Source organism: Gopherus flavomarginatus, chromosome 14 (assembly GCF_025201925.1).
Source record: "Gopherus flavomarginatus isolate rGopFla2 chromosome 14, rGopFla2.mat.asm, whole genome shotgun sequence".
NCBI lineage: Eukaryota > Metazoa > Chordata > Testudines > Testudinidae > Gopherus > Gopherus flavomarginatus.
In genome coordinates this window covers 3497487-3517631 of record NC_066630.1, presented here as the reverse complement: position 1 = coordinate 3517631, position 20145 = coordinate 3497487, and the positions used below count along the sequence as shown (strand labels likewise).

The window sequence follows — 20145 nt, the reverse complement described above, 5'->3', positions numbered from 1 at the left end:
CTGGGAGGAAAAAGAAAGCAACTGGTATTAGAGGCCCATTACTGCTTCTTCAAAGCAAGCTAAGATCAGCACCAACTCAGCCTGCCTGTTTACAGTAAACTTCCCAAAATGCCTCAGCTAGAGAAGAGACAGCATGGTTTGGGGTCATGCAACAGCCGACTCCACACAAACAGTGGATCTGTACTACACCTCTACCCCGCTATAACGCTGTCCTCAGGAGCCAAAAAATCTTACTGTGTTATATCGAACTTGCTTTGATCCTCAGGAGCGTGCAGCCCTCCCCCCCCCAGAGCGCTGCTTTACTGCATTATATCCCAATTTGCATTATATTGGGGTAGAGGTGTACAGAAAAGTACTATGAAAGGGGCATTTAAATGCTGTATGGTTTGTGGACAGCACTAGTTCATGATTAGTCTTGCAAAAAAGACTGAGGGCTGCATGCATGCTGACACCAAATGGAGGCTAGGCAGGAGCTTACAGTGGCTTGATAAAAGCGAAAAGGAGGTAGACTTAGCATACCTGTTGTATATGTATAAAGCTCTTTTTAGGGCACCGTGCAATTGAATGTAGCAGAAATTGACGAGCCTTAGTTATCACCTCTAAAGAATCCACCTAGTGAAAAGACATCAGGTTCAGGACAAAAAGCAAAGTCACTTGAAATCCTCACTTTCATCTCTAGTAAAAGAATGTTGACTTTTACAAGTGGCTTAGGTACTTTAGTTTATCTTAGTTACAGATTAGGTACATAACTTCACCATGTGTAAAATTAAAGTGCACTCAAGTCCTAATAGCAAGGTTAATGGGCATGTCTATTTTATGATGGCACTCCAACTTGATCACTCTTTTATGCCACACTGACAATTATTTGTGTGACTTTGGCACCTCCAGGCCTTAAGCAATATCAGAGCCACACTGGGTTAGGTACTGTACAAGTAGCAACGGTATGTCAGCCATTTCAAAAAGTAAATATACTTTGTACAGGCAAGAGAATAAATGGTATTGTGGCTAGGAGGCTTTCAAAGTAAATTTCAGTTAGGTAAGAGAAGAGAATGACCACCACTCACATGCTTCACGCTGTGTAGGCTTTGTCCCCCATGATCTGATCTCTGAGGATTCTCCCCTTCTATGTAGAGTCGAAGCAGCTGGGTATACATGTCAACAGCAACGTAAAGGAAGGTTTGCTCTCGGTTAAGTAGGTTTTGGTGAAAGCAGGGGGTAAGGCTAGAGGGAATCACACAAAATATAGAATGAGTACAGTGCAAGAAGCAGTCCCTCAACAGCATCTCACCATACATCTTTAAACACGTTAGGGACAAAGGTGCAACCAGCATTTTCACCACCTCACGTGGAATTTCACTATCAGACTTGCTGTATTCAGCACTGGACACTACTCCCACCCTTGGAACACAGGGAAGTGTGAATGGACACTTCTAGCAAGAGAAGATGGAATCACACCGTCTGGAAATCATAGTTCTGCTGAGTTGATGAAAACAGTATGATTGCAAGAAGGTCCTGGGGAGCAGGGAAAGCTTTCATGGACTATCAAACAGAAGTAGCATTGGCTTTCAGAGGGTTACAAGTGTTCTTAGCTTTGCAAGTTACCAGTTTGTTTCACCCATAAGACACTGGCTACACCTGAAGTGGCCATCCCAGCCATGTTGGGTGGGGTATCTTTGCTCTGGAGTAATACAGCCATCCCAAACTCACGGCAATCAAACTTTTCTATCACACTATCCCCATTAGGAATTCTCTCCCTGCATCCACATTTGTCTAAGCTCGACTCAATCACAGAACATGTATAGAATTGCTTAGAAATGGGCATCTGAGCAGCCAACCACTTTCTTCTCCCATAAACAATTCCCTTCACATTTTTTGTTGTTACCTGTAGAATGCAATAGGTAACAGGCTGACGTATTGGTCTGAGGCCGCACTATGTAGAATTTGATAAGGTCCACGGCCTGCAATATCCAAAGACAGGAGAAGGGTAAAATATCTTAGATCATCATTGGGTCTCTCCAGGTACTTCTACGGCAGTGCAGATGCTGGGCATAGTTCCTTCCAGGCAACTGCTGGGGACAGTGCATAATCTGAAGTTTGGATCAAGTCACTCCTGCGGAGGAGTGCTTGATGGTTTTCAAGCCTGTCTCTAGCAGGTGGCACAGTAAATTTGTGTAACATTCATACTGATTGTCAGCTACTGTAAGGTTTAAACTGTTTGGGTCTAAACAGCAATTTGTTACATTCGGTGAATAGCAACCCTTCACTGGGCTCCCCTCGACACAGCAGCTGGTAGAAGTCAAAGTGCTACCACGTCAAAACCTAGAGTCAGAAACGTTTCTTTATGCCCCAAAGGGGGCTTTTTTCTCTGTACTGCTTACAGGGTGGAGAGGCTCCTTCAGACAGATATATTCACCAAACCCAAAAGGTGAACCCTTAAAGCACCTGGTACCAAATTTTGCATTCCCACAAGTTCGGGAGGAGAGCTCTACTCACCTTTCTCTGCTGAGTGAAAGAGAGCTAGCCAGGATATGCCTTGCTCTTCCAAGCATCCGAGGATCTCCAGGCCCCATTCCAAAGATTTTTGAACCTCTGGCTCTTGCTGTATATTTCAGAAAAGAACATGCACACCCCTTACTGAATTGTGGTTACATTTCAATCGGAGAACTGCCCTAGTAATAGTGAATGTTTATTAAGTGCAGTGTCAGTGCCAGGATTAGTAATACTAAAGGCACGGATAGAGCGCTCCTCCACCTCTACAGTCAAATGCCGGAGGTGCAAGATCCCCCTGGCCCAGGGCAGAAAGCATGCTGTAACCAGCAGTTTATCAAAAGCTGTAGAAAAAGTAACAGTAAGGACCAGCCTATGACCAAAGCATTTCCAAACAGTTCTCAGCACGGAGCCTTGGGCAAGTCACTTCCCCTCAGCATCTTTCAAAGGGAGAACGTCACCACTTATTTCACAGAGCATTAGTTAGCATTCAGACAGCATTCTCCAGCTCTACCCCATCTTCTCCCACCGTTCATGCTTCTCTCCTGACCAGTTTGTCTCCAAGACTCCTTTCACATCACCCCTCTGCTTGGAACAGCCTCTCAGATCAACCTTTGCCAAACACCTTCCCTTAAAAAGAAATCCCCAAAACCTTGTTGCACAAAGTAATTCAGCTGCTATGATCCCTAACCTCTCTGTTTGGTCTCAGTTGTTAGATTGTCAGGACAGGGATTCTGCTCCCTCTTTGGGACATTATCTCCTGTAAAGTGCCGTGTCTATTTCATGCCCTATGGAAAGTGACCAATAATAAATGCAAAATGCTATACAAAGGCTAAGCAGCATTATTTGTATTAGTTCAAGCAGTAGGTAGGTGAGTGAGGCATAAAGTCCACTGAATGGGAAGGTCTGAAAACTGTGAATCAGCCAGGAAGACACATTAATGGTGGGGAAGGTGGTGTCATAATTAAAGGAGGGCTGCTGTGTTCGGCTTATGAACAAGATAGGGGAGAGCAAGGACTTGCATCAGGCTCTGCCTGGGACATTCCTTACTCCCTCCTCTAGCAGCAGGAACCCATCAAGCTTAATAGTGTTGGCCTAAGGGATTTTGAGGTGGCAGACCAGCCTTTTAAACCCATACAGTGTAATGAGACAGAGATTTGGATTTACCTTTGGTGCTAATCTGGTCAAGATCAGATCCATGAGTGAAAAGAACAGCAGGCACACTAGGAGCTACAAGTGAAAAAGGCTGTATATTATTGATGCTATCTGTATTGACTTGAAATGTGTACATTCCATTCATGAAGCCAGCCCCTCAAACATGTCCCAAGGCTGTTCTGGGTTTGTTACAAGCAGTGGGATTCTTTCCAGGAAGACTGTGGCTCAAGAGGACCCCAAGCCTGCACAGCACTCTGGGAGTGGATACAGCAGGTGAAATGGGGGTAGCAGTGACTGGAAGTCTTGAAGCCAGAGTCCATTTCTTAAGGCAAAACTCCATATTAATCACATAAAATTCTTAACAGCAGGAATGAGGCTCACTGAAAGTCAGTGATCAAAAAGAACTGACAGCCTTCCCCAAATCCACAGATATAAGTGATCTTCAACACTCAGGAAGCTGTGGAAGGCACAGTACTGCCCAAGCAAAAGCATATTGCAAGCACATGCTAAGCACCCCTCCCAACTCTGGCAGTACTCAGTCCTACCATACAACAAGCCTATTATTCCTGTTCTGGGGCTCTGCCATTCAGGTAAAACGGGGGTGGGGGGTGGTTTTGTGATCAGGGTAAGACCAACCCTGATTTTCAGTTGTGCCATTATTCAAATAGGAACCCAGGCCTCCTTCCTTCCAAGAAATCTTTGGCTGGTTCATCTGTCAAGGATTTACGTACACTATAGAGTAGGGTATTGGAGGGGAAAAAGCAGGGTGCACTTTTTAACTCCACTGAAATCCAACAGACGCAGAGAGACAGAATGAGGAAAAATATAAATAATTTGCTAACAAGCCAGGACTAAATAGGAATGAGGTATATGGAACTCCCCTCACTGTTCCATTCCTAGACAGGGCTAATTGATCCAAACAACACACTCCAGGCTTCACATGACAGTACGGTTCTCTAGCTGCACAACACAATGCCAACCCTGTACACAGTGGAAAAAATTCTTCTCACAATTACACCTGAGCAACTCCACTGAAGTCAGGGCAGTTATCCTGCTGTAAGAGAGGAGAATTTGACCCTAGATCAGTGGCTAGACAGTTTTGTTTTGACTGCTATTCATTTAACCACTCACTCACTGCACTGTTACCCTGTCCTTCCTCCTGTTTGTCTTCACCATATGTTTAAATGTGAACTCTGAGAAAGGAGGTGTCTTTTCATTTTATGTGTGGTCAGTACCCAGCGTAACAGGGCTCTCATCCCTGACTAGGGCCTCTGAGAGCTACCACAGCGTACATAAATAGCAATAGTAGTAATCATTGACCCAATGGCAGGAAAAGGCAGACTGCTTATTTCCCACTCATGTAAGTTACTACCTGTACAGGGATAATTTTGTTATATATTTTGAAATGCAAGTTGTCAATATAAAAAGATTTCTCCAAGAACTTCACTGCATTGAGAGAACACACTGTAATTTAAAAAAAAAAACAAGTTGGGGCAACAGCAACTCTTTTCCCCTGAAAAAATACTAAACTGCTCTGATTGTCCAGCTATTTCTTTTTTCCTCTCCACATGGAAAGTGAATCCTTGTGCACTAAGGACACCAAGTAAATCGGGCAAAATGGCAGCCACCCATGGGAAAATTCCTCCTCTCGGCGTTGCTGAGTGCCCTTATTCATGTCCTGTATACGCTTCTCAACCATCAACCTCCGAGCTGAGCAGGCCAAGCTGGAATTCCTTTCAGAATTCACCCATGCTGCCTTACACAGGCAGGAAACTTGCAGCCCCACTGGTCCCAGCTGTCATCTCAGCACTCTCCCCTGACTTTTGGTTTTGGAGTGTGTGGGCAAGAGTTTTCTTTCTTCTTTTCACTTATCAGAAAACTCCAACATATTAATTTATACAAAGCGGACCCAACTTTACCCATGGGAGTGGTGGGAGAAGAGGAAGGAACTTAGTGCCACATCCCTCCCAGAAACCAGATTTAACAACAAGGTTTACAGGGGACAAGACAATAGCACTGGGCAGTTATTTCTCTTAGTGTTACAAAAAATAAAATAGATACAAATAAATAAAATCAAGTTTATATTTACTAATGGTTTAAGAAGAATTGCAAATAGAGAACTGCAAAGAGTTAAAGACGTCTAGTCTTGCCTGCTCTGTGTCAGACCCCACTCTCTTCAGCACGTCTCTCATTCTTCCATGTGCTGCTTGCTGTTGACAAGTGAAGTGTAGAAAGGCCGCAGAAATCCAGGGTATATCAGAGAGAGAAAATTCTGCTTCTAAAGAGAGGAAGCTGGGGATGAAAACAATGTAATCATTCAGGAGAGGGATACCCATGGGTGAGAGTGAGGAGAGAAATCATGGCCTCGACTCAAGGCCACAATAGAGTAAGGGATCAAGAGAGAAAGTCTTTCTGCCTGGGAGACCTCTTTTCCCCCCCAACTTTTGTTCTTACATATAGGCAGTTCTCCAAAACATTTGCCCAAGGTTTTGGTATGGCCACAATCCCATCTGACCAAAGGTCACATCTGGGGATGGTTCAGTCACAAGCTTCCTAGCTCAAAAAATCTATTATTTTAGCTTTTAAGACTAGAACGATTATCAGAATGGGAACATCCAGTTATTGCCTACAAGGGCCGTCAGCTAGAAGTGTCAAACATATGAGTCTCCACTTCTCCCCATCTGCTGCTGTAAGTCAGGAAAGCTGCAGTACCCTGAAGAGGAGGGAGTAGTGGTGTTTGGGAGAGAGAGTCAGATGTGCAGCACAGCACCAATATGAGGATTCATGAAAACTGGGAGTATCAGAGAGGCTGCACCACATCAAGGGTAAAGAATTTGACTCCCCGCCACTGCACAAGGCTATTTTCCTGTCTCTGTTGTCTAACAATAACTCTGGTCTTCTATTCTATTCCACAAAGGACCTATATTTTCCTGTACTGCTTGGCACTCTCCCAAGATGAAATGGTGAAATTCTCTAGCGTGTGTTATGCAAGAGGCCAGACTAAGAGATTATAATGGTTCCTTCTGGCCTTAAACTCCACAAATGAATCTATGTATAAAGCTGTCCTGCAAATCTCCTGTCCCCCTTAGCATGTCATACTGCCAGTGGAAAGTCCAGCAATCTCTTTCAGAGAGTTGGCTCGCACATTTCATTTTTCCACAGAAAGATAAATTGCCTTGAGTGCATTCTCATTTCTGCCTACAATCTGATTGATATTCAGGCTCCTCAGACTTACCTAGTAGCAGAATGCTGGCATTTCCTCAGTCTCTGCAATTCCTGTGCAAGTGGAGCCCCAAACAGCCTTTTCCACTGGGAGCAAAGCACTGGCTCCAACCTCGGCCACCACAGCTAGAAGAACATTGGAAACCAAGAGAGTTAGCAATCGCAGCACAGGGAGTGAGACCAGGGTAGCTACGTTTGGTAGGTAGGCCAGGACGGACAGCATCTAGAACACCCCAAAGATACTTTTTTTTTGCAATTTTGCGGTCTTGTGTTTGTTAATCAGCAAGATACTAGCTGCCCATTCCTGCTTCTTACAACAGGAGTCACTCTGAGGAGGGATTTTTTTTTTCTCAGCCTCCCTTCAGCCATACAGAAGATGATGCAGTCCCACCTGGGTTACATATTTCTGATTGCTTACTCCATCATTCCCACAAGGCACATGGGACAGTGTCTCTGGCTGATGCCTGTAGCTATTTTCATGGTATATCTGTGTTCTGAAGGCTGTGACACTTAAAGTGTGTGGGATTTTAGATAACTGACTAATTTGTATGTAATATTTTGGGTGCTTTTATAGTGTTAAAAAGCAGGGTTTGTATTTTTTACATTTTTAATGATCTCTGGTGAAGTCTGAGAGCCATGCTGGCCAGATGGCTATCAGAATGTTGGGGTTCTTTTTTGTTTGTTTTTATTTATTTTATTTTCTTATTTTAAGAATAGTTCTGGGCTGACTGAACTGTGTGTAGATAAAGAAGCAGGTGGTGTCTCACAAAGATGAAGCAGTGCAAGGTCATTAAATCTTTATCAATAAAAAGGTATTTTGTGGCAGTGCCTCTCCATCAGTACACTCACATTCCCTTAGCAGGAAGTGTGCTAAGCAGCTCAGGGCCTAGCTGTCCTGGAGAGATAATCAGCACACAAACTACATGAAACTGCTACAGACATGGACATCAGCACCAGAGCAGCAAATAGAAACTTGACTGAAGAATTAGGCACAGGGGAAAAAATAATTTATTTGTGCTTATGGGTTTCTGGACTACTGGCCAGAAGACAAGTTTGCACCGTATATTAGAAATACAGACGCTTCTCCCACCTTCCCTGTCCTGCACAACCATAGGCTATCGTCCCACAATTCTGTTCCAGTCTTTTAACAACATTTCCACAAACAAAACAAGATTCCCCTACCAGCTCACTCTTCCTGAATCATATAAGCAAAGCTGGAATCATCTGTGGAATATTAGATAGTGACATGCTACAAAAGCCTCCAAGGGGTTCTGATTTACTACTTAAACACAACATGTTCCCACATAAATTCACAAAAAAAAGTGGATAAAAGCAATAGCGTACCTTTCAGAGGAAAACAATACAGGAGAAATGTTGCAATCACTGAGATACTTGGATATGGACACGGAAATCCTATACTTGTAGGATAGTGAAGAAGGATACACAGAGAATAACTGAATTACACTCACCCACCCAGCTTTCTTTCTATTGTCCTGAGAGTCTTCTCCCTACCCCAAAGAAGTTAATCTGAATGGTTGTATATATTCCCATCTGAGATCACAGAACCATATTCCTCTTTACCATGGGTTACAGTTTTAACAGCCTTAGCCAAAGTCCAGCATTTCCATTGGAATAGACAATCCAACATCCTAACTTTTAGGATACTCTCTAAACCTTCCCACTCCAAATGTATCTTAGTGACAGGTCTAGGAATTTTTTTATCTTCCCAATGCCATGTCATTCTCTTTTGACCATGCTTTCCCTGACCAGAGAAATCTGGGCACCAGTCTCTCCCCACACTAGGTATTCTTTGCCATTTACATCTTGCAACTTTATTAAATTCCATGTCCACCTCCAACTTAATGAGGTGCCCTGGAGGCACCTTCTAGGTTAAAGATAGCTTAATTAATCTGGATTGGATGGATGTGGGTTTAGTTTCTTTTAATTTAGGGCAGTGGTCCTCAAACTGTGGGCATACTCCCCCTAGCGGTGCACAGAAAAACATTCAAGGGAGCACACAGCAAGCCTGGGCCAGCTTCCTGGGGGTGCAGAGGGAGTGCCACTCAGCCCCGCTTTGCCCCAGCTGCCAGGATACAAAGTACAGTTACCTGCAGTAACCAGCCTCTGCACCAGGGAAGGGGGCAGGAGGAAGAACAGCAACTGCTGCTGGAGCCTGGAAGAGCACTCAGGGACCACTCTGGAGAAAGTACCAGCAGTCCCCCTCTCCCAGTCACTCCTCACTCCCGCCCCCACCGTGGCTCGGGGGTGGGGGCAATTGAAAAAGTTTGGGGCCCACTGGTTTAGGGCCATTATTTGTCACGTGCTCAGGGCAGTCACATAGGTAACACCTTCTTGGACCATTCTCCTCTATAGAGGGTCTGAGTGATTTCTAGGGAGGAATCAATTCTGGGGACGTGTATGCCTGGGCTCCAAGCAACCCTCCTTCCCAGGGATAAAATGGGGTCCCCCCCTTTATACCAGGCTTCTGCCCTTTCCTCTGGGTTTGTGCTCACTGGATACCCTAGTTTGCACATAAGCATCAGCAAGGTCTGCTGCTTTTTGGACAGAATCCAGGGAGTTATCCCATATAACAGTGGTTCTCAACCCGCAGCCAGATTGCGGCCCAATCAGCACAGAGCTGCAGCCCATGTGACATCCTCAGGGCCATAGGAGGTAGTATCAGATGCGACCCACAATGGTAAATAGGATCAGAAACACTGCCATATGGCATCTGATCTCTTCAAAACACATGCTCAAGAACTGTTTCTGGGCAAAGAGCTCAAACTGGCCATAGCTAGGGAAGGGGCTATGGCCATGAGGCATGAGTGCCATGCCTCTGAGTACTGGGAGGCAAAATTCTCCTGCACTGGTGCATTGGGAGTGCACACACCTAAGTGGAATACACGGCTGGATCTACTTGAAGAACTTACAACAGCTGACAATCACTCTTATCAGTCTCTGAAGAGAAAGCAAACAGATGTGCTTGGGCAGCTTGTCTCTGCTGGGAATAACAGTGAAAGCAGAGAACTCTGGAGCCTGGAAATATCCTGGTCAGAAGGGAATGAGACGGAAAAAAAGGCAACAGCTGGGAAGCCAGATGCCTCAGAGTGGATGCTCAGGGGGAAAATGCAGGTGCAGTTGCCCTGAATTGTGACAACATACCCCCCCGCCCCATGTTAAGGTTGTGTCTAAATAATTCTAGGGAAAAAAGGAAATGATATAACAATATATGGTCAAAATGCAATACCTTGCTGAATCTTGTTAATTTTGTATTAAGATATGTACCTATATATGTCAAGACAATGTAACTAATGTCTTACTGTAAATTAACCAAAATAGCAATACATAAAATATTCCCTCCTGTCTCCCATTAACCCCGCCGCCCCTTAACATTCTAAGCTAATTTACAGTTTGCATTGTATTTTGGAGCCAGTACTTAAAATAGGAAACATAATTAAGAACATTTACCGCTGCAGAAGAAATGATAATGGGACACTCGGTTCGACATGTTTTCAAAACATCATTAACCGCTTGTGCTGGTTCCTCATAATCCAAACTGGCATTCAGCAGGCCCTGGAGAAGTGGAAGTACAATATAATAATAATATATCTTTCCTATACATTTCAAACCTATATGTTGTCAACTAATAAAAACCAGCTGTAGGAGTCAGCATTGTTCAGAAGGGAAATCATACCCACAAACCTACCCTGAACCTAGTTTTCTCCTACTGTGAAAATTAGCTAAAACTGATAATATGTCAATAAAACTTCCACACCTGTAGACTAATCCCTCACACGTTTCACCAATTCCTATACAATATTTACATCCATCGCTCCTCTTCCACAGCCACAGTTCAGAATATGTAAATACAAAGTCCACAAACACAAAGTTGCTATTTTGGGTTCTCAAAACCACTGCATAAATAAATGCACATTCCAGTTCTATTAACAGTGGCAGATCAGAGTCCTAGTGTGAAAGTCAGCAAATTGTTTCCTTGCAAACAATTTCAGTCTTTGCATTGTGTGAGAAATGGAGGAGAAAGATTAAACTACCAGTTACCCTTAAGAAGTGAGCCGTGATGTCATAGGAGAGTGCACATCCTCTGTAACAAACGTTCCTCTGTGACAGAATAAGACGGACAAGAAATTTACTCAGTAGGTAGCACATTTTTTTTTCTTTTTAAACATTTTGCAATCCTTTGGCAATACTTCCCAGTAGGGGTAGGTCTGACAGTACAGAATAAACCTTTCTGAAAGCCCAGTTACTTGTTCCCATTAGAGCCCCACTCAGGACTTCATTTCTCCTGTGAAGCAACGTCAGTCACTAAACAGTGCTTTGCAATTTGCTATCGCCAGACAGTAACACAGATAATGCTGCTTATTGCATACTGTAGATAACAGAACTTCTTTCAGGCAGAGTGACACTGTTTGGATGAGTGGATTTCCCTTGTTCCAGGTACACATGGAGAGATACAGGTGGTTTGCATTTACATTAGCCAAGTAAAGTAAATAAAGCTGATGAACACCAAAAGAATATAAAAGGAAGAGACCCCCCAGAAGCTGATGGCACAACCATTATGACGCTATTGTTTTATGTCAAATACTAAGATGTTTCAAAATATCTCACGGTTTTAAAGATGGAAAATTAGCTTATGATAGGGTCTGAATTTCCATATATATGGCAGGGACCTGGTACAGTGCCCTGAGGTGTCAGAGAAATCAGAGACTTTGGGCTTGTCTTCACTATGGGGATAAGCTGATCTAAGTTATGCTACTCCAGCCACGTGATTAACATAGCCGGAGTCGACATAGCTTAGGTTGACTTATCCCACTGTTTTCACTGCGCTATGTCGACGGGAGATGCTCTCTGGCTGACTTCCCTTACTCTTCTCAGAAAGCTGGAGTACTGGGGTCAACCGGAGAGCACTCTGCCGTTGATTTAGCGGGTCTTCGCTAGACCCACTAAAAATCGATCCCTGCTGCATCAGTTGCAACAGCACTGATCTCCTCGTAGTGAAGACCAGCCCTAGGATTATAAACTCAGTCTCTCACTTCCAGGCCACCAGGGAATGCTGCAGATTTCTCTACTTCAAATGCTCTTAATGACTTTAATGGCAACAAGAAATATTGTTGACAAGCTCCAGGAGCCATGACAAGTGACCTATAATTGAGGCATGGAATAAAAAGAATAAAATGGGTATAGCCTGAAGGACTCCCCCTTCTAAAATTCTTTGTACACTTTACTCTACTCAACCTGACTTAAACAAGGTCACAAAACTGAAAATAGCTGTCCTATTGTTCACAAACTGGTTAAAACACCACCCTGCAGGTCAAAAGTCTAAACGGCTGATCAGTGATTTTACTCCGATATGCATCCATTTGTGGGATATTCACTACATCCAGCAAAGTGGCAGATGACTTCATCAGACCAAATCTTTATATAGTATTTCCAAAGAGTCCTCTCTCATCAGCACAATATACTCATTGTGAATCCAGACAAACTTACTCTGAGTGCATTCTGCCACAGAGAAAAAGCACACAGAGGAATACTATAGTATCAATCATTAGTAAAGTTCACAACACCACAAAACTTTTCCAGGTATCTGGACATCTATAGTGCCACCAGGGCCGGCTCCAGGCACCAGCGCAGCAAGCAGGTGCTTGGGGCGGCTAACAGAGAGGGGTGGCATGTCCAGGTCTTCGGCAGCAATTTAGTGGCGGGGCCCTCAGTGCCTCTTGGAGGGAAGGACCTGCCACCGAATTGCTGCCGAAGAGTGAAGCGGTGGCAGTGGAGCTGCAGCCAATCGCGGCCTTTTTTTTTTTTTTTTGGGGGGGGGGGGCACTTGGGGAGGCAAAAACACTGGAGCCAGCCCTGAGTGCCACAAGCATCAGAAGCATAAGTTGTCTGAGGTTCCCACACAACCTGCTTTCAAGTATGATTGTGTTTGATCTCTTCTCCAAATTCCCTACTCTCAAGTTTAAGATCCCTATGCAGAGCAAATACCAAACTTGCTACTGTTTGAGAAAACTGTACACACCAGCTCAGTGTTTACAAAATGAAAGAAATCTTCACAATCCAAGGTCATTTTCTTTCCTCTTCGACACATCATGATGAGAAATGATGGAGGGAGACTCAACAGAATCCTAAAGTAAAATTTAAAAACATGCAGTCAAGAAGAGGACAGAATAGCGCTCAGGTCATATAAAGCCTGACTCTGATTTTCAGTACAATTTAGAGAATTTTCCAAGACTCAATTCCTTAAACATCTGCTACCAGGAAATGTAAAGATTACTCACTGGGGATTTTTCCACATGTCCAGAAATGGATTTAGTGTTTCAATAAAATATTCAGAGCATTTTCAAGACACACTAACAATGACTTTAGAAATGGTGGAGTTCCCATCTCATCCCTAGTGGGAAGTAAAGCCTGTTATTGTGACCAAAACAAGCAGTGATGGTTGTAAATAACTGGTTCAGGAGGTTGAATTCCTAGAACTATCAGGATCCGCCTTTAGCTAAGTGTGGTGTGTTGAGTGAGAGCTCAAATACCTGAGGGTGTTAGGGAATAAACACCTCACCCCACAAGATTATCACACTAAACCAGTAAACATACATAATATGTTCCCTCCTTAATGATCACCCCTTAGGAAAATGGATGTACAATTATTTCATCACTGTTGTGCAGTGTAGTTGAGTTTCTGAAGGTAGCTTTATCAGATATGTTTTTCTCATTCTGGCATCCTGTTGGTATTTTACCTTTTTTGCAGTAGCATTTCCTGCTGCCTCAGTAGCCGTTCACCTACAGCAGAGCCATTTCCTATAGTTTTTAACCTTTCCTGGAAAATCCTAAATAGGAAGTGTCCCTTGTCATTCCAGCAGCCAGTGGGTGAAGTCTTCCTACACCCCAGCTCAAGTACCACTTCCTGATGGGAGAAAGAAATTCATAATTTTACATCAGTCTGCATTTCAAATCCTCTTTCACCCCACGGTATCAGTGACACAGGCGATTTCAGATTTACAGCAACTGCACAAGTGCCCAGAAATCCCAGAAGCTGGATAAATACACAATGAAGTGACAGAACTCTCTCAACAACCCCTGAAATGAGAGAGTTCACCCTTCTGAACGCTACATCGATCCAGCGTGCAGTTTCCAATTTATTCTTCTGAACTTTGTTTCTTTAGCTTTTGGCTTTGTAGAGCACATTGGTGCTTGCCAAACATACTCTACTAAATTTGCATTACTCAGCAGTTCGATTCCCCTGTTTCAGAGGAAAACAGTTTTACTGATTATTCAGTGCCTGAAGTGATTAGGTGGCTACATGGATTACATTTCACTTTCCAAAATCCAGATTCCAAGAGTGCTTTGCGCGTTCTGTCTTGTTTATATTGATCTGTGGGATCAGGAAGGACCAGATTAAAAGTTACTTTCTTTGATGTCTTCAGTGGAAAGATAGGTTTGTACCTTTGAATAACAGTCAGATGCAGGCAGATATGTAACTTGACTTGCTTGACAGCTAATTAGAAACAATTACAAATAGAAGAGCTGCCATGGTACTAAAATGCCTAGTAGAACTCACTTTATCTTTGCAAGATGGAGACCTTGCTTCTCTGTAAGACTAATTTGGGAAACTCTACTTCAAGAACCTGCATGTAAGTATATTAATACGGGGCAGAAGAGGGGGGAGCGAACGGCCAAAAATCAATTCTTATAACAGAATTCCACTTTTGTAAATGTAATTCAGCATGTAATGCAAACTGTCATAATCTAGACTTCAAGACTGGCTGCTTGCACATTTTCAAAAGATGTGTTTTTCTCACAGCTTGTAAGAAGGTAGGTTGGACTGTTCTAGCACCTTAAGGACATGTGAATTAACACACTAAAGCAGTGGAGAAAATATTCTGACTGATTTTCTTTGGGTATCCAGAGCACCAATCCTAATATCTAAACACTGAGGACTGTCTTCCATACACTGAAATTTTAGAAAAGATTTCATCATGCCAAATTCATGGATCTGGCATATGGATTTGTATCATGATCTAAAATCACCTGTAATCTGCAGAGAATATCAGGATTGACTGTCCTGTTCTGAACGGAAAACTCTGACTTCTCCAATTGGCCACAGTTGTCCAACTCTGACCTGGAATTAAGAGAGACTACTGATGACTATCCCTGTTAGTTAGTTAGTTATATTATATATATATATATAAAAAAATAAAAAATCAGTGATCCTACCTGTAACAAACTAGGAAAATGTCTGCGTTATTTCTCATTAGCATTATGTAAACTTGATTTCCCTGTTCAATTTTATATTCATGCCTAACTGAATGCATATAGTAAAATGAAAGGAGGCTATAAGCAGGAGTTAAGGAATCCAGGAAGAGTTAAACAATGACACAGATAAGATAGTCTCTCTGGTACCCACTTCAAACAACAGTGGCTGAGCCATCAATGGAGGGAAGGAGGCTACCTGGCTGGCACCATCCAAATCAGGGGCGGCTCTAGGCAACAGCAAAGCAAGCAGGTGCTTGGAGCAGCCCATTTGCAGGGGCGGCAGCTCACAGGGATCCAGCCTGGGAGCTGTAAGTTCCTTGGTTAGCTCCCTGCCTATAGAGCCAGCCCTGGAGCAAGGAAAGAACTACATTTCCCAGCATCCTCTTGGCCACTATCAACAGGAAAGGGAGGGGGAGGGAGTATGGTAGCTGAAACCTTATGCTGCAGCTTGCTGCGAATGGAGAGGTCACTGGTAGAGCGGGGTGGCACTGTGAATGGGGAACAAGTGAGCCCAAGGAGTAGAAGGCTTTGGCCCAGATATCCCCTTGAGAAGACATCCCTAGACTGGATTAGAGATACTGGTGTGACCTCACCTTGCAGCCACCAAAGAAGGAATTGGGTGGACTAAATGGACAGTGTTCCTCTCTATCTGAAGTCTAGCAAGGGAGGTATGTAGATCCCACTCGAATTTAAAATGAAAAGGGAGGGGAGGCTCTGCTAGGGGACTTGGGCAGCTTTAGATACAGTACCAGGCACGTAGGAGGATTTCCAGTTCTGAGCCATGGAAGCAGAAATTGACTTTTCCTTTCCAGATTTAGTTAATATTCAGAAAGGGAATCTACCACCTGCCTTCCAGATTTGAACAGCTCAAAATTCAGGAGTGCTCAAGCTTAATTTGGACAGCTGTTACTTCATTTCTCCCAAAATAAATATACTGACCCACTGTAATTTGCTGTAGAAAAAGTAGGATAAAATTGAGCAAGAAATGCTTCCCAGTGGTTTTTAGATCTGGAATTGCCTTTTTTTTTTTTTTGGTTTTATTTATTTAAAAGGAAGACAGTGATATTGCATTGGCAAATTCCCCATAGAAACAAAGAGTGAAACAAAAGAATAATAAAGGCACCTCAACTTTTCCTCATTATGGAGGACAGTCTTATAATATGCATCCAGATATCCTCCAATCACACAAGCTGAAAATTGTTCCACATTACTGCAGTTCTGTAACCATATGGGAACCAATCCTGTCTGTGTTCTGTGCACATCCGAAATTCCTGCTGAATGACCTGCCCTGGGAGCAAGTTACCAGTGAACCAGGACTGGGGCGGAAAGGGTGCAGTTGGGGAGGGGGAAGCCCAGGGCTTGGGTGGCAGGGGGGTGCAGGTGGGGGGAGGGGGAAGAACCCAGGGCTGGGGTGGGGACAGCCAAAATTTGTTTTGCTTGGGGAGGCAAAAACAACCTAGAGCCATCCCTGATCCAAATTAGGATGTTTTTCTCTTCCCAAGGCTAGGGCTGAGATCAAAAGATGCTGAGGAGATTTAAAAAAAAAAAAAAAAAAAGGCTTCTGGCAGAAAGAGAGGGAAGAAATGGTCAGCTCAGCTGAAGCTGACAGAGGGACAGACAGAGCCAGGAAGCAGCGAGGCTGACACAGATTTATCTGAGAGCCATGGTTTGCAGCAAGCTAGCTGTAACTTAGTGCCCAGAGAGAATGACTCACCCCAAGACTAAAGTTATGTCTACCTAGGGGCTTGAGTGGAATGCCAAACATATGTAAGACAATATGCTTTATGATATTTAAATCTACTTTTCTCAGTTCTGTGTACTGTCGGAGAAAAACTTAGTTCTCACTTTTTGGTTGGGTGCAGCAGAGTGAGATACTTTATTCTGTTTAGCAGCTACAGCAGGGAGAGTGCGCACTAGGACATAGGGTCTCCCCTTCCTAGACAGGTCTCTCAACAGGTAAACAATTACAGCAGCATTTATACTTTTGTTACAGACAATAATAAATAACAGCTGCATTTTGTTTATACATAGGTCATCCTGATATCTTGTTTTTCTCACTTAAGAGACTCCAGGTCTACATTTCATATTATCTACACAAGGTCAAAACAACTTCTCACACAGTTCTTTTCCACTCACCTCACACAATCCTCACTTCTACAAATCTCGATTAGGGTTACAGTTAGCTTAACTCTTGCTAACAGAGACTGTCATGCATTAAGATCCCCTACAAATCCCTGTCAGTTCTTTCTCTACTTCCACCGTACCATTTGGGCAAAATAAATCATACTTGGTTTTGGAGAAACTGCTTGAGTGTCACTGCATATTGTTACTGACCACTGGCTACATGGTTGGCAGCCAGAGAGGTGTAACCTGGAGACACAGTGGGACAGTGGTTGGAGTGCAGGATCCCACGCCGAAGAGAAGTGGAAGTGTGGGTCACTTGAAAGGGTGCACTTGGGGGACTGGAAGAGCATCCTGGAAAGAGCAGCCTACCCAGGGATATGACTCTATCATGTGCTGAAGAGACTAAACAAGGTGAATGGCAAGATCCACAGTACTGAGTGGTGTTCAGTGGGGAATAGCGAGGGGAGAGGCCCATCTCTTGTACTAAAACTTTAAAAGGTTTTCTGCAGCAGCCTTTGGGATTTCCATCTCAGCCATAGTCACAGAAGGGGATTATGCTGGCTGCCACAGAAGTGTCCTCTACAGCTGGGTTACCAAATGTGACTTCTACAGCTGGGTTACCAAAAAGGAGCCCAGCCCCACACTCCCCCCAGCCCCGCCAACACACACACCAATTGGAATTATCAGTTCCCATTTAGTCTCAAGAACATTTCTGTTCCTGGAGCATTCTCTTAGCAAACCAAGCCACCACTACTTTACTTTAGTACTAAGAAACGAGGTACCTCTTACTCAAAAGCAGGGGGGTCAAAGTGCTAATCACCCAAACAACTTTAAAATGTTTAATTATGAAATGAAGTATTAACATTCATAAGGTTTTATAAAATTTATAATTTTTTTTAAAGAAGTCTTAATGATAGTGCAAACGCATTGTGGTGTACAGGAATGTATGCTCTATTCATACAGATGTACAGAATCACATAATTTCATGGTTGACTTAGGAAGTTAGAATTTCGTTTCTGAGGAAATCAAACTCTGGGTAAACATGCACATCTATAGCAATATGAAATGTTTAAACACTTGTGTATACACAACCCCCTCCCCCAAACACGCATTATGAAGAAGTGAGTGAGGGGCAATATTCTATGACATTGCTCGGGCTTGAGTCAATGAGACTCAGCAACAATTAGGTGACTGTGTGCATTAAAATCCAACATATGAACCTTTCCTATGGTGTGGGTACAGAGTGAAATGCTGCTCTACCATTAGTTTCCATATTCACAGTAAGCCTGTCACTGCTGTACAAGTGTATTCATGTGAGATAAAGTACCTTTGGGAGAAATCCAGAATTGTACCAATAAGAATGCCACATGCCTTTTCCAGGTTTCCATCACAGCCTCCAGAAGCAGAGGATGCTGGAAGATACCACTGGTACAACGCCCAGTAATGGAAGTCCTGCCTGCAATATTGAACAATGGAAGATTGGATTCATATCAAATAATTTTAGTGCTTCCTGTCCATTGTTTTAAAGAGAACACAGTACACCAAGTCAAATGGAATGGCAGAAAGAAGGTTGCCACACAGACCTGCATATATGATAAATCTATATGAAACTAGAAAGTGATTGCTCCTAAAGGAACACAGATTAAAAACTAACAGCTCCCTTGAGGGACTTTTAACAATCCAGAGACGTAACGAGGCTGGCCATATAGCGTTTGCAGGCTGTCCTGTAACAACCATCTCTTGCTTCTGGGCATGGCAAAGTCCTGAGATAGAAAGATGTTCTAGTCAATTCTGTTGAGGTCAACGGTTACCTTGTATAACTTCTTCAAGGGAAGCCAAACCCATCATTTCTAACATACCTTGAGCTCTTGTTTGAGATGTGGGGGCATTAGAAATTCACGCCCCAACCCAGACAAATTTATTTACATTGTCATCAAACTCGAGGCTTAGGACCTTCTCTATTATTTCTGACTTAACTGGAAATGCATTTCAAACTACTTCCATTTTTACAGGACCACTCTGCACTTACCTTTCAGAAACAGAAAGGATATCCTTCTCAGGCTGGACTTCTAGCTCAAACAGCAGCCACTCTCGGAAAGATAACTGGGAAAGACGCAGAGATTCAGCACCAAAAAGCAAAAATCAGCAAGGAAACATTACTTCTACAACTGGGTTACCAAAAGGAGCTCAGCCCCACACTCCCCCCAGCCCACACACCAATTGGAATTATCAGTTCCCATTTAGTCTCAAGAACATTTCTGTTCCTGGAGCATTCTCTTAGCAAACCAAGCCACCACTAGTTTCAAAGACTACTAAAAGCACACATATCTCTAATACTTCTAATGTGCCCATGTTCTCAATATCTAGACACCAGTGTGGAACATATGACAATATAAATCAAAGGAGAAAACAATAATTAAAAAACACATACCCTGGAACTAAGGCAGCCTAATCAAACACATTCCATTCAAAGAAAAAGTCAAAATATTATACCTGGAAATGTACTTTACTGTATTGACCATTTTAACTAATAGAATATGTGAAATAAACCTAACAATACTCTATTCATGGTCTCCCGTGATTTCTCTACACAAAGACATCTTTTTAATGAAAAAATCAGATAAAAGAATAACTGTCACATCAGATAAATCCCCAAGATGAGGTGAAGGGAATAAATCTATGAAATGTGTTACCCTGTTTTTTATTGATACAGGGACAAATGTGTGCTGGTGTGCACAAATAATCCAATGTTCATGTGCACTTCAAGGGATTGCATGATTTAAATTGGGTGCCAGGAAAAGTCCATGAGCATTTTTAAAAATTTGGCCCTCTCATAGATCTGTTTCTATAATAGATTAAATTGTTAGGCATACATCTGAGATAGAA

The 20145-nt window shown here is 43.1% G+C and overlaps 1 protein-coding gene and 1 long non-coding RNA gene across 2 annotated transcripts in view; one reads left to right on the top strand and one right to left on the bottom strand.

Annotated features, from left to right (window-relative positions):
• Positions 1-20145, bottom strand: part of FANCA (FA complementation group A) — a 62986-nt gene that overhangs the window by 345 nt on the left and 42496 nt on the right. Inside the window, 14 exon segments of the mRNA XM_050923279.1 lie at positions 520-612; positions 1065-1221; positions 1883-1958; positions 2494-2599; positions 3655-3717; positions 5793-5934; positions 6878-6990; positions 10333-10437; positions 10924-10983; positions 12902-13007; positions 13620-13786; positions 14911-15001; positions 18587-18715; positions 19289-19362. Of these exon segments, the coding sequence (XP_050779236.1) occupies positions 520-612; positions 1065-1221; positions 1883-1958; positions 2494-2599; positions 3655-3717; positions 5793-5934; positions 6878-6990; positions 10333-10437; positions 10924-10983; positions 12902-13007; positions 13620-13786; positions 14911-15001; positions 18587-18715; positions 19289-19362 (1482 nt within the window).
• Positions 15563-19823, top strand: LOC127034435 (uncharacterized). The gene is made up of 2 exons (XR_007769392.1): positions 15563-15803; positions 18640-19823. It is a non-coding gene; the product is annotated as an uncharacterized LOC127034435 (long non-coding RNA).